Source organism: Oryctolagus cuniculus, chromosome 21, assembly GCF_964237555.1.
Source record: "Oryctolagus cuniculus chromosome 21, mOryCun1.1, whole genome shotgun sequence".
Taxonomy (NCBI): Eukaryota; Metazoa; Chordata; class Mammalia; order Lagomorpha; family Leporidae; genus Oryctolagus; species Oryctolagus cuniculus.
In genome coordinates, this window is record NC_091452.1 from 13,474,981 (window position 1) to 13,488,848 (window position 13,868).

At 55.3% G+C, this 13,868-nt stretch overlaps 1 protein-coding gene across 2 annotated transcripts in view; it reads right to left on the bottom strand.

The window, feature by feature from the left end:
- Positions 1 to 2,253: 2,253 nt before the first annotated feature.
- FBXO21 (F-box protein 21) overlaps positions 2,254 to 13,868 on the bottom strand; it is a 44,877-nt gene continuing 33,262 nt past the window's right edge. For both annotated transcript variants that reach the window (XM_002719805.5, XM_002719806.5), the window contains exons 11-12: positions 12,724 to 12,881; positions 2,254 to 4,376 (exon numbers count right to left, since the gene is read on the bottom strand). In XM_002719805.5, the coding sequence (XP_002719851.1) occupies positions 4,186 to 4,376; positions 12,724 to 12,881 (349 nt within the window). In that variant the 3' untranslated portion in view covers positions 2,254 to 4,185. The remainder of the gene's footprint in view (positions 4,377 to 12,723; positions 12,882 to 13,868) is intronic.

The following is a 13,868-nucleotide window of genomic DNA, read 5'->3' on the forward strand; positions in this document are numbered from 1 at the left end:
CAACCAGCGAGACAAAGGGACAGCAGCTGCTGCAAAACCACAGCCCAGGGGAGCCTGCGCCCTCTACAGGACAATAGCGCCCCCCAGGGGCAAAAGCTTGCTTTTTATGGGGGGAAGCAAGAGACTATTAAAGCACGGATATATATGAAACACCCAACAGATGTAGCTCATCTTGGGTATGTCACGGGTGGTGCAGGTCGGCCCTGCTCACCACAGCTAAAAGGTGAAAACCACCCAACTGTGCACCGAACGGGGTGTCAGCACGTGGAGCACCCTTTGGCCATGAACAGGAACAGGGGGGCTTAGACCCAGCAGAGAGGATGCTGCAAGCAGACAGGCGGGCAGAGGGAGCTCAGGGGGAGTGGGACCCCACCCCCGGGGCGGGGGTGGCTGAGCCGCGGGAAGGGTGGAGCAGGCTGTGGCCTTCACCGTGGCCGCTAACCACACGTGGTTCCGTCCTCCTCAGCGGAACATGCCCGTATCTCCCAGCCTGAGGGCTCAGTGCGTGGATCTAAGCGTCGCTCCAGACTAGCCTATGGAACCTCCCAAATACTCGCTCCCCTTCCAGCTGGACAGAACCGGCTGCCCCCGGGTCGCTCCTGGAAGCCACATGCCCATGGTGGAGCTTCGTAAGCCTGCGTTCCCCTGCCCAGCATTATGGGAGCGAGAAAGTTCTGTTATGGTCGAGCCACACTGCATTTCTCGGGTCTGTTTACTACAGAGCCAGCATCACCCTGGTACATACATCGCTAATGGCCGGAACACAGTCGCTCTACAATCACACATAAGTTTATTTGTTCAAGTAACGTCTCTGACCTAAAAGATTCGAACGTTCAGACCTGGAACAGTGAAGGCTGAAGTTACTGCGAAGCCAGCGACAAGGGCACTGTGCAAGGTGACTGCACAAGGTGTCGGCTGTGGGGCTGTGAAGAGCGGGCCCAGGGCTCCTGCACAGTGGGAGGCGACCTGTGTTCCTACCCTTCAGAGGTCTGGAAGAGCGGCCCGCGGCCCCAGGCCGGCAGCCTGCCTTTGTGCACAGCCGGCCTTTGACCTAGGAATATTTCTACATTTTCAAAACAAAAGACGATGTTCAGGCTCCAGGCCTGTCCTGCAGAGTGGGCAGGTGGACACTGAGTCACACACACGATGCTGTCAGTGCCTGATGTCTTCCCAGGAGACAGTCCCGGGGCCCAACTCTGCGGCATCCAGAGTGACCAAGACAGTGAACAGGAAACGGGAAGCAACGCACCTTGGTCATCACGGCCACAGAAAGGTGTCGGCAGCCCACCATCCCTCACTCAGAGCGAGGCCCGAGGGAGAGTCTCCTCCTCTGCCCAAGCCAAAGGCCTGCAACGTGGCCGCACGGCCAGGCGAGGCATGCTCAGACGCTGTGACATTTCACGGCGAGAACAAGACTGGAAGCAGCAGGAAGCGCAGGTGTAAAACTGCGCCAGCTTTCTCAAGGGGGCAATTCTGCTGGGGCAGAGATGACAGGGCCGGACTTCCAGACTCTGATCACGTGGACATCTGTGGACACCACGCTCGGACACTGGCCCTACCGGATGTGTCTCACGCACAGTGCCCCAGAGCGGCTCTGCAGACGCTGGACCCCGGGAGTGGGGCACGTGGTCAGGGAAGAAATACCCAGGCCCTGCCGAGTCAGGAAGGCATGGCGCGCTGCCGTCTCTTACAGAGTCCCAGGGCAGAGCACCGCGGCACAGGCCTGGAGACAACACCATGCTGGCACGCGCAGCTTCTGCCCACGGCCGCTGTCACCCGGCACAGGTTACCACCATCCCCAGGTCGCTGTGGACAGCCATGTGAGTCATGGAACAAAACACACCAAGAACCTCGCCTTCCCCCACGCACCTGAAGTTCTCATTCTATGGCATGGAATCTTCCCAAAATTAAAGAGCTGCCATCTTTGGGTGGTGACCAGAAACGCTCGGAGGATCCCGGGCCCACTCGTGCAGGGACACGAGAGCATCGAGGTACCCCGTGCGCTCGCCGGGGTGAAGGGACAGCCAGCAGGGCATCGACTTAGGCAGACGTTGGGCTTCTGTTCTGAAACGGACTGGGCAGGCCGGGGGGCGTTGCTCTGGCTAAGTCCCATTCATTGATCATCGCATAAAAGGACCTTGGCATTCATTTGAAGAGAAAAGCGCTACTATCTCAAACACTGAGCGCTTCAACACTGCGGCAGACCTACTTTTATAACAGGGCTTTTTTAGACTGGAGAAAACTCTTGGAAAGTTTTTAAAAAGAAACTTATGATTTATTAGAGTACAGGATCCAAAACACGTTTTTAGAAAAATATAAAGTGCCCAAATACCAACGTACACAGGTGATACAGGTTTCCCGGAGCCGGGGGAAGCATTCATGGAGAAACACATTTAAAAACAGTCTCGGTCCGTATTTACAATCGGGTCAGCAAAGGTAAAGCCACCTTTCTTGGCTTGGACAGGACTCTAAGAGAAACAGCAATCAAACCAGAGAAGCCACGCTGCTGCCGCGGGCACGCTCTGTGTTTCTGAGGACTGCGTCTCCTGGAGATGGCCTCGCCGGCCGCCATCGCCTGACAAGCAGAGTAGTGTAAAGTGCCCCTCCTCGGCAGGCAAGGAGCGGCGAGGGACGTGGACCCTGGCAACAGCTACCTCAGGCTGGAGGGGCCGGCCGCCAAAGCCTCACCTCTCCCACAGCCGCCTAACAGCCTTCACTGGCTACGAAGTTTCCAAACCTCGGTCATCCCTGGGTTACCCTTTGTTAACCAAACGGTAACCGGGAGGCAGTCCTTCGACACGGTGTGAGGAGGCCGCATGCTGACGGGCAGACGGGCCAAGGCTGGCGGCAGCACGGCCCCCAGTGCCTCGTTCGCTAGAGCGAGCCTATTACGTATTTTCAAAGTAGAGAGCAAAATAACTAGGCCCTGACTCCAGAAGGTAGCTCTGCCGGTTACTGACAAGATTAGCTTGTTCCAAACCGGCAGGTCGAGTGGCACACTCCACGCTCTTGCTAATGGCATCGGAAGGAGCCCACGGCACGGGGACACCAAGTCACACACTGCCCCGGGGGCCCGTGGGCACTGGCGGCTGGGGAAGGCAGAGGGCATGCCGCCTCCATCCCATGGGGGCCCGACTCTCCGTGTCTACCCAGCCACTTCCGGAGAAGTCTTGAAGTGACCATGGAATGAACCAAGGGCGAGAAAGTTTTCAAGGCTCATTCTTCTTCTTTTTTGATGACAGAAGTGAACCCCCCACGCGCTGGTCCCTGCAGACCAGGGGACGACTTCGCACAGGAAACGATTTCATGTCAGATCTGCACGTTTCACCACAAAAAGAACCCATCGCTGGTGTAACACCTACTCGCAACACTGGAGCAGATTAAGAAAAAAAGTAGTCATTTTAAAGGGAGGAAGCGTAGATGAACGTGGAAAAGTCCACTCACAAAGGCCATTATTATGCATTTTCTCAAAGAATTCTGGGTAACAGAAAACTAACGATTTGTAGACATGTGCATAAGCCCAACAGAGGAATACGGAAGGGAAAACTATTATTCTCCCAGTCTAAGTAACAATAAAAAAAGATAAACACTTGAAATCTGTGTTTCACATATTAAAAAAATTAATTCAAATGACTCTAATTACCATTAGTGTGTTAATGTCTCCATCTCCAAGATGCTGCCAAGAAAGCACTCAACTGTACCTCCGAATACGCGACTGACGTCAGCGCAGAGACGGACAATCCTGCGTGGGACTGCGTGTGTTCCAGAGGTCAGAAAGCAGTTATTGCCAACGGGCGACCCCATCTGTCCAGCAAAATGAAATGCTCTGAGACAAGTGTAGACGGACGTAAGGATGCAAAGTGAACAGAGAATGGTTATGAGGGTGCCAACTGTGAGATCGCATGAAGACAGAGTGTCACAAACTGTCACCACAGGACAAGCGTACAAGCCATGCCACTGAACACAGTGCCTTTCAAATCAATTCACTAGTGTAGGCGGAGAGCAACATTGTCTTTGCAGCTGGAGGAGAGCACACGCTATCTAAACTTAGGAGGAGGCAACCAGCACTACTGGCTGAAGTGGCTTTCCTGGTGGTGTGAATCCAGAGGGGCCCTGGAGACGCCAGAGCCCCGGTCTCTGGGGAGAGAGCAGCAGCAGCAAAGGTGCAGTGTCCTCTACTAGACGTTACTCGTCTATGTTCTCCTTCTTCGCACTGTAAATGTTCTGCACAGTTTCATAGACAAACTCCAGGTCCTCCGGGTACCGGATTTCTAGCTCTGCGTTGGGGATGTAGTGGGTGCCGGTAAACTCGGAGAAATAGCGTCCCACATCAGGGTGCGAGATTTCCTGAGGCTCCACATTATATTCCAAGTTTTCTGTTGGTAAAGAGGCACACGGACATTCGCATTAACACTTAGATATCAGCAGTGGCCGGGGTCCACAGCACCTCCCAGCACCCCTTCCAGGCGGGAGAGACAGACGGAAAGACCACAGCCGTCTGTGGCATCAGGGCACCAGGCGGCACACAGGCCCCGGGACGGCCCCGCGAGGAACAGAAGCACTCTCCAGGCAGGACGTTTGGCCCAAACACAACTCTGGCTCTCAGGGGCTGGAGGACTAGAGACTCGCCGAGCTCTGAGACACCAAGACCACGGGGAAGATGTGGACGCCATTGTGTCGCTTTGGTACAGGTCTCCGTGGGACCTGCCATTCGGCTGGTCCACTGAGGAGAGCCTGCCCCATGCACGCACACCTTCCTGCCCAGCTCCTCTCGACGCTGCCATGCGCTTGCAAAGGCAAGGCAGGCGGCCCCTTTCCAGGGAGACGCGCGGGAGGCGGTCTGCCCCTCCACACCCTGTGTCACTGGCTCTTACTGCGTACCACCCCCTGGGAAGGCCGTGCCACCTCCTCTCCCCACTGTCTGCTTTGCCAACAAGGTTAAGAAGGAAACGCCGAGGCAAGGGGTACACAGGCTGAAATCCTCTCACACGGCTCACCTCCCCCCAAACACCCGAGACACGGCTCCTCCATGGGCACAAAGGACGGTGTCTCGGGCACCTCTTCTGGCCAAGATGGCTGAGGCTCTGTGTCCAGGGCAGAGAGAAGCCCCGCCCTTCATGCCCAGGCACCAGGAAGGAGCTGAGCAGATGTCCCCGTGGAACTAACAGGAAGTCAGACTGTGCACACCCGGCCCTGGGACTGGCCGACATGCACAGGGCAGCAGGAAGGCCATGTGGGCGACATGACAGGGCAGCACACTACTCCTGAGGCGTGTGGCTCAACGCCCGCAAGAACAGGGTCGGCAGGCGTCTCGGATGCACAGCCTTTCCTGTGTCTGCCTCTGGGGGCGGGAGGGAAGAGGGAACCCAATCTGCGACCGCCTTTTCCTTACACCACAACGTGCGCGGAGCTAACGAAATTTCATCTAATAGGCTGTTTCAACTGCTTCTTCAGATGGTGTTCAGGGTGTGTCAGCTGAAGAATCCACACTGCTGAGGAAATGCCAAATCCTGTGCAAGATGAAGGGATGGGGTGTATCTAAGTGCACCCTACAGCAGGAACTGCAGGACCCATCAACATCTAACCACAGGCCACTGGCTCAACGCTGGCACACGACTTCGGCAAAACACTAGGCTACGAAGAAAATCAGCAACCTACCTTCAAGGTTCTGCTCGGGGTGTGGAGGTAAAACCATGTACAGCTCTCTTCTCTCAAGTAAAAAGAAAGTAATAAAAATCACACTCGATAACAAAGAGTGTGTGTTCAGCCTGGCAGTTCAGACACCACACCCCATGTCGGAATGCCAGGGGTTGACTCTCAGCTCTGACTCCTGACCCCTGTTGATGCAGACCCTAGGAGGCAGGTGGCAGGTGACGGCTCAAGTACTTGGGTCCCTGGCACCTACATGAGACCCAGATTGAGTTCCTGGCTCCTGGCTTTGGTGTGGGTCAGCCCTGGCTGTTGTAGGCATTTAGGGAGTGAGTCAGCAGATGGAGGATGTCCCAGTTTCTCAAATACAATGGAAAACAAACTTGAAATGATTGTAAAATGAGGGGCTGGCGCTGGGATGCACTGCATTATTCAGCTATCTGTGCCGCCAGCATCCCGTATCAGAGTGCCAGTTCATGTCTTGGCTGCTCCACTTCCGATTCAACTTCCTGCTAACGTACCTGGGGAGGCAGCAGGAGATGGTCCAATTGCTTGTGCCCCTGCCACCTGTGTGGGAGACCAGGATAGTGTTCCTGGCCCCGGGCCTCAGCCTGGCCTGGACCCAGCTATGCGGCCATTTGGGCAGTGAAACAGCAGATGGAAGATCGCTCTCTGCTGTTCTAGAGAAGGAAGGAAGGACGGACGGATCCGGGAACATCACAAACAAAACCCCCTGTGCTCTAAAGGACTGCTGGTGCCTGTCACTGCGGGCAGGCAGAGACGCTCAGTATAAAAGGAACCTACGTGGGCGACTTACAGCACTGCTTTGCAGCCAGTCTGTCGAGAGCTGTGGTCTCACCCTGGGCTATTATGCCTTGAAAGGGACATCTGGCAACATCTGAGGACATTTTTGGTTGTCCTAACTGGGAGCTGCTATTCGCATGCGGGGGGTGGGGGGAGAGGTCAGGATGCTGAACACCCTAAGACATACAAGCACCCCACGCCCGGCCCCATGAATCACCCAGAACCAACACGGACAGTGCCCAGGCTGAGAACCCTGCTCGGAAGAAGTGAGTTCCATGTTCCGACTTGCTTCACTGTCCCCCTCCTCCCACCCCCTTCCTTCTCTTCCAAGGTAACATCTAGCTTCTGCGTGAGGGACAGGGAAGGGTGAGCCCAGGTTATCACGCTAGGTCTGTCACGGCAACACGACTAGGCAGCTGCCACAGGACTGTGAACGCGGGCCCAGACAAGAGCACAAGAAGTTCAGGCAGGAACACTGGAAACGACTGAGCAGGGGAAGGAGTCCAGTAGGGTGCCGCTGGGCCCACCACTGGCTGGCAGGGAGAGACCAGGCCTGGACTCAGCACCTGGCCTCTCAACCTGCCAAGGAGCTAGACAGGGGCAGGTGTTGGTGCAGCAGATAAAGCCGCTGCCTGTAGGCTGGCGCCACGGCTCACTAGGCTAATCCTTCGCCTTGCGGCGCCAGCACACCGGGTTCTAGTCCCAGTCGGGGCACCGGATTCTCTCCCGGTTGCCCCTCTTCCAGGCCAGCTCTCTGCTGTGGCCTGGGAGTGCAGTGGAGGATGGCCCAAGTGCTTGGGCCCTGCACCCCATGGGAGACCAGGAGAAGCACCTGGCTCCTGCCATCGGATCAGCGCAGTGCGCCGGCCGCAACGGCCATTGGAGGGTGACCCAACAGCAAAAGGAAGACCTTTCTCTCTCTCTCTCTCTCACTGTCCACTCTACCTGTCCAAAAAAAAAAGCCGCTGCCTGCAATGCCAACATCCCATCTGGGTATTGGTTCGTGCCCTGCTAATGAAGGACCTGGGGAAAGCAGTGAAGGTGCCTAAGTGTTTGGACCTCTGCACCTGCGGGCCTGCAGGAAGCTCCTGGTTCCCAGCCGTGGCCTGACCCACCCCTGGCTCCTGCAGCTATTTGGGAAGTGAACCAGCAGAAGGAAAATCTCTCTGTCTCTCCTTTCCCTGTAACTCTTTCAAATAAATAGATAAATCTTAAAAAATAAAAAAAGGAGCTAAACAGGAAGTAGTGACAGAAAATTTCCAAGGAGAAGACAAGATAATGAAGTTGAGCACGCGTGTATAATGAAAGGAAATAAACACCTGTCTCCTACAGAAGGTTCTCAGGAAATTGAAGAGAAAGTCAGATCTAAAACAAAATAAGAATCGTAGACTTAAAAGTTTTGCAAAATCTGGAGACGTTGCTCCAGATTCCCTTCAAGTTTTCAGAGAAATGCATCTGCTTGTTTTATTTTAAATTTCCAGTGACCCCAGATATGTGAATACAAAGCTTGTAAACCTAGGGAAATGCTAACCATGAATCCGCCCCGGACCCCTCCCCTGTGCCAGTCCCTCCTCTGTCTTCCTATCCGTGCTGTGAACACGAATGTGTGTGCAAACAACCCCCACAGATCTGCAGAATACTGGGTGTCCTCACATAAAACACGCAACATGTGCAAGCGGCTCCCCAGACGGCAGTCCCGGCTTCCAGTCCGCACAGACCCCAGTCTGCCAGTGCTTAAGTGACAACGGCCCTGCCGCTCTGAGGGCCACAGGCTCCCAGCACTTAGTTCTCAATGTGCTTCTAGGTGAGGACTCGGGTGGCACTGCAGGGTGGGAGGAGTAGCACTTGGGGTTTGTGCCACTCAAGAGAGCGTCCGTCTTCAGCTCTTCCTCCCTGAATGCGCCCCATCTCATCTGATCTCGGGAGCTAAGAGCGTCCAGGCTGCCCTCCGCAGTGACTGTCCCCTTACATTCCGCCTGGCGCAGGAAGGAGCCTCTCACTCATGCCCTACACTGGCCGGCACATGTGCACGGCCTCAGGGCAGAGTTCACTTGGGCAGTGTAAGACTAAACTCTGGAAAAGGGTGCTAACATGTGGGCAGTGCATAGCATGGACCAAGCATCCTACGAGGTGCACTACCACTACAGACACACCATGGGGCCGGCGCTGTGGCATAGTGGTTAAAGCTGCCACCTGCAGTGCCAAAATCCCATGTGGGCGCCAGTTTGTGTCCCAGCTGCTCCACTTCTGATTATCCAGCTCTCTGCTATGGCCTGGGAAAGCAGTAGAAGATGGCCCAAGTCCTTGGGCCCCTGCACCAGCATGGGAGACCCAGAAGAAGCTGGCTCCTGGCTTCGAATTAGCTCAGCTCCAGCCATCGCGGTCAACTGGGAGTAAACCAGCGATGGAAGACCTCTCTTTCTGCCTGCCATAAATAAATAAATAAATAAATAAAAAGACATCACATTTAAGAACAAGATTCTCGCTTATCGGCTGAATTCCTGGTCTTCCCAAACGTGTGGCTGACTAAAATCCAGACTAGCTATGACACTCATTTTCCACGGGGTCCAGGAAGCAATTGCGAGAAAAGGGACTGCTCTCCTGTCAGAGCCAACAGAGTATCAGGCGCCAATGGGAACATTACTCACCAGGGCTGCACCTCGAGCCGAGAGCTGAACACACCGCATCCCATATGGAAGTGCCTGGGTTATTACTGGGCTCCCGACTCCAGCTTCCTGCTAATGCAGACCCTGGGAGGCAGCAGGCGATGGTCAAGTACTTGGCTTCCTACCACCCATGTGGGAGACCTGGCTCCTGGCTTTAGTCCGGCCCAGCCCCAGTTCTCATGGGCATCTGGGGAGTGAACCAGCAGATGGCAGCTCTGTCTGTCTTTCTGCCTCTCACAAAACCAAAACAACCACACAATTATACATATGCAAGATGCTGTATACGTGAAAGCTAACACACCCAGGGAAGAATTCTTTTACTTATGCAGACAAAACTGCTCACAGATGGCGTACAGTATGTGGTTTGTAATTCACTCTTCAACTCCAGGGACAGCTAATGACTGGAAAGGCATTATTTACAGGTTCGACTCAGGTTAACAGGACCACTGAAAATAAAGGTTGCAAATTTACTTAGAGAAAAAAGTTTAAAAACAAAATAAATTTAATGCAAATCATTTCCATTTTAACAATTTACTGTCAAGGTCTCCCACTGGCTAAATATGAGCCAATTTGAGAATAAAATTGTCCCAAATGATTACCCATTGACTAAATGAAAATCCAGGAATCTGGCAGGGAGGTGGCCAGCAGACAAGGTGGGGGGAGAAGGGGGAGGGACAAGAAAGCTCTTGTTGACAGAAATGGAGCAAGAGCGGCAGAAAGTCCGCACTTTGCAGTCTCACAGAAAGACTTGGGTAACAGTATGCACAGGCACTAGAACTGACCACAGCGTCACCGGCTCGGAGATCAGGACAGCCACAGGATCTCACAGGTGACTCCAGGGGTTGCGAATTGCAAAGGGAACACCGAGTCTCCCAGTGAATCACCCGCTCAGCCCGGACAGCAGGACGCCAAGCACCACGGCCCTGCACCTGGCACTAAGCAACGCTGGCAGAATTCTCAGAGCTGGCAGACTCCAGTCAATCCATCCATCTATCCATCAGTCAGACTTAACTTCCAGGAAGGCAGATGATTTCCAAGACAAAAGCCGGTCGCACAGAATGGGAACTGTGTAAGAGACCAGAGAAGGAACCGCCAAGCGTGGTCCCCGAGTCCTGGCTATCTGGTGCATGTGGTAACCATGGGGCACCATGAACGTGGATCCAAGAGCAGACGCAAGCAACCGGCTTCATGTGTTCATGTGGCTGGGGCAAGGCGAGGCAGAGAAACGCCCGCACCTCAGACAATGTGGGACTGAGTTTAGGTCACAACGCCTGGGACATTCTTCCAGAACAGAGCAGTGAAAGGCTAAGACACACACAGTAGGCGTTCAGTGTTGGACCGCCTGGAGGATGAAGAGGGTGTCCAGTGTGTCTTCTAACTGTGCGGCATATTTGAAAACGCTCCTACTCCAAGTCACCTCGGAAACAACTGGCTTCTCACTCCTTAGACGCTCCCCATCCACCTCCCTGCTCTGCACTTGCGCTCACTCCCGCCCCAGGCGAATGTGAGCTGTGGGTAGGGACGGAGGAGATGCGAGGAGGCCTGGACTGGCAGTGGGAAGCCCTGCAGGAAACTGAAGCCGTGAGGCAGCTGAGCAAGATGCCCTGCAGGGGGCAGGCCTGGGAGCGGGCGCCACACGATGGGAAACAGGAGAGGCGGCAGGGGGCAGGGGGCAGCAGTGGGATGCACAGGGAGGGTAAGGAGACAGAGGAGGGCACAGATGGCCCCAACGGTGCCTTCCAGAGAGAAGGGACGGGCAGGGGCGGCTGGGTGTGGCAGCAGCGTGAGGTCAGGGGAGGAATTGGAGAGACTCCTGAACAACCACAAACAGGGTCTGGAGAGTCACCAACACACTGACACTTGAAGACGACACGAGAGCAAAGGAGATGGACCAGGAGAGGCCCACAGAGCTCTGCGGAGGGGCACCCCCACCCCAACTCCCTGTCTGGGGGAGCCTGCCACAGGGCTCCGCTCCATCTTGGTAGTCCACGGCCCAGCACCGGAGCCCTCTGGAAACACTGACTAGGGCCCAGGGAAGAGCTTTCAGGGCTACGACCTGCTAAGGGTCCCGCAGCCATCGAGTTTGTCTCCATCTCAGAGATGGTGAACATGGCAAGAGCCTGCCTTCTCCCAGAGGCACAAAGCATCAACTGTACACCGCCCGCTGCAGGCTGCCTGGCGGGACTACACACGCATGCCTGGATCGGGACCCGTTCAGAACACCTACAACCAAATACTCACTTCCACCTACTTTTTAAAAGCCCAATTTAAAGTCAACATAAATGTTCCCAGAAACCAGGAAACTGAACACTGAGAGTCTTAACGCTGACACTGACTGTGGCGAAGCCGTGGGTGCTGGCTTCAACTGTATGAAATCACCCTCCTCGGCTCCTGGGTATACCCTGCACTGCACTATAAAGTGCCCCCGGTGCTTTGTGGCGGTGCAAATGCCCTGGCAAAGCAGGGACCGACTTCCAAATCACACGTCCAGCTTCCGAAACTGCCAGGGGATTTAGCTGACACGGGCTGAGAAGGTCAACACCGCCCTGAAGTCTGCAGGTGCCCAGGGGGCAGGTCAACCCCACAGCTTCCCCAGGACACGGACAGAGGTCGGCCTCTCCCAACTTCCGACGAAGTCACAGTCACTAACGCGAAAGCTCTGAAGCCTCGGAGGCTCTCAGATGTCAGGATCTCCAGGGCTGGATTTGCGGACACAGCAGTCCAGGACAAGGATCTGCCCGGCCGCGTGCCTCTGCTGTCATACCCGTGCACCGTCTGCGCGCCCATGAGATGACGACGATGATGGAGGTTCTCAAGTGGAACTCATCCGCTCTCCAACGCCGCCCATTGCACAGCGGCACCCTCTGGCATTTGTGCTTGCTCCCACTAATAAATTAACGCGAATGCCTTCACAGTTAGGCATTAAACAGTCTCGTCCTATTAAAGGGAGGAGAAATTCAACAGCGACAAAGGAGCAGGAGATCCCCACGGGAAGCCTTTTAGTCTGGAATCTGCCTCCACGGGCTCCATCCGCCCCCAGCTCAGCTGTGCCCCGGGAGAGCACCTGTCAGGGCTGACAGTGGCTCCAAACACTAACCAAAGGTGGCTCGGCAGCTCTCTCAGGTGCCTTTAGTGCCCGTGCTGTGGACGGCAGTTCCCACAAGTGGCCACACGGCGGGGCAGGGGCTCTGAGACAGCACCGCTGGCAGCCAGCCTCCAAGACCAGAGGACTATGGAGGGCTCCCCAGGTGTCCGAGTGGCACGCTCTGGTCTAGGCAGGCAGTGCGGGCAGGGCACAGGCTCTCTTGGGCTGAGGGGAGCCCATGCAGGGTCTGGAAGGGCGGACTTTTGGGAACTAACTAGCACAGTGACGTATCGGAACAGAGATCAGAAGTAGTGTGGGAATAGCCCTGGCGTGGGAGGGGCTGAGTGTGTGAGCTCTGTAACCCTTGGCAGGGCTGTACCAGTGCCTGCCCACGTGTCCTGAGGATCAGTCCTAACCACAGGACGCCACATCTCTGACTCACGGATGCCCCGCGCCCTCAGGGCAGGGTGCTCAAACGTGCCCGAGGGCCACCCAACGCCCAGCAGAGCAGCCGCTTACCTTGGGCTGCGTATCGGCAGGACCCATCCTCCACCAGCACGTTATAGAAGGGCTGGTGGTGCCCGTGAGGCAGGCTGTGCACGTTCATGTTTCGGATCCACTCGTGTCCCATCATGCAGGTGGGGTCCCAGCCGTAGATGACGCAGTTATAGCCGTACCTAACAGGCAGCAGACGGGTAGCCGGTTAGTGCCCGGGGAACCTGCACAGACGACGGCCTGGCTCCTCCGGCGCTCACTGCTTACAGACTCACCTGCTCTTCCAGGACAGCCCTGCCTCTGGGCAGACCCCTGTTACTGTCACCACTGCACTTCACTTGGCAAAGAAGGAACTCCTCAACACAGTAATGGGACGACAAGTGGGTGTCCAAACGGACAGGGAGCCAGGACCTGGCCTGACTACAACACATCAAAATCAACTTCAGCAAACCTGGGACCCAGATGTGAGATGCAGGACTTGCAAACTATGCAGTATCTTCATGACTGAAGGCAAGGAATGATTTCTTCAACAAAGCACTAAACAAACAGCTCAGAAAGGACAAGACTATCCTGTCTGATGGCATTAAAACTCAGAGACCAAAGGACCCTGGTTCTATTAAAAAAAAGGACAACTGGGAGAACATGAACTGACTAGATATTTGATGTTGAGAAACTGCTTATTTCTTTTTAGAGAAGAACAGGATGATCAATGTTGTACTTGGACCATCCTCCACTGCCTTCCTGGCCACAGCAGAGGGCTGGCCTGGAAGAGGGGCAACCGGGACAGAATCAGGCGCCCCGACCGGGACTAGAACCCGGTGCGCTGGTGCCACAAGGCGGAGGATTAGCCTAGTGAGCTGCGGTGCCGGCTGACCAATGTTATTTAAAAGGAAACAGAGTGGCAGCTTTCAGGCAATGCGGGAGTAGCTACACTGAAAGGGCATTTGGTCCCTGGGCCGATTAACACGGGGAGGAGCGGGTGAAGACGGAACTGACAACGACCGGGGAGCCCGGTGCAGCGACTGGCAGGAACATCGCCCGGCTCATCACTCAGCTCCCTCGGCTCTCCTGTGTGTTTGAAAATTCCATAAGAAAAACTTTAAAATGCAATGAAAGAATGAACAACACTAGCCCCACACTGGGAAGAGAGCTGTGCACCAGGCAGCGAC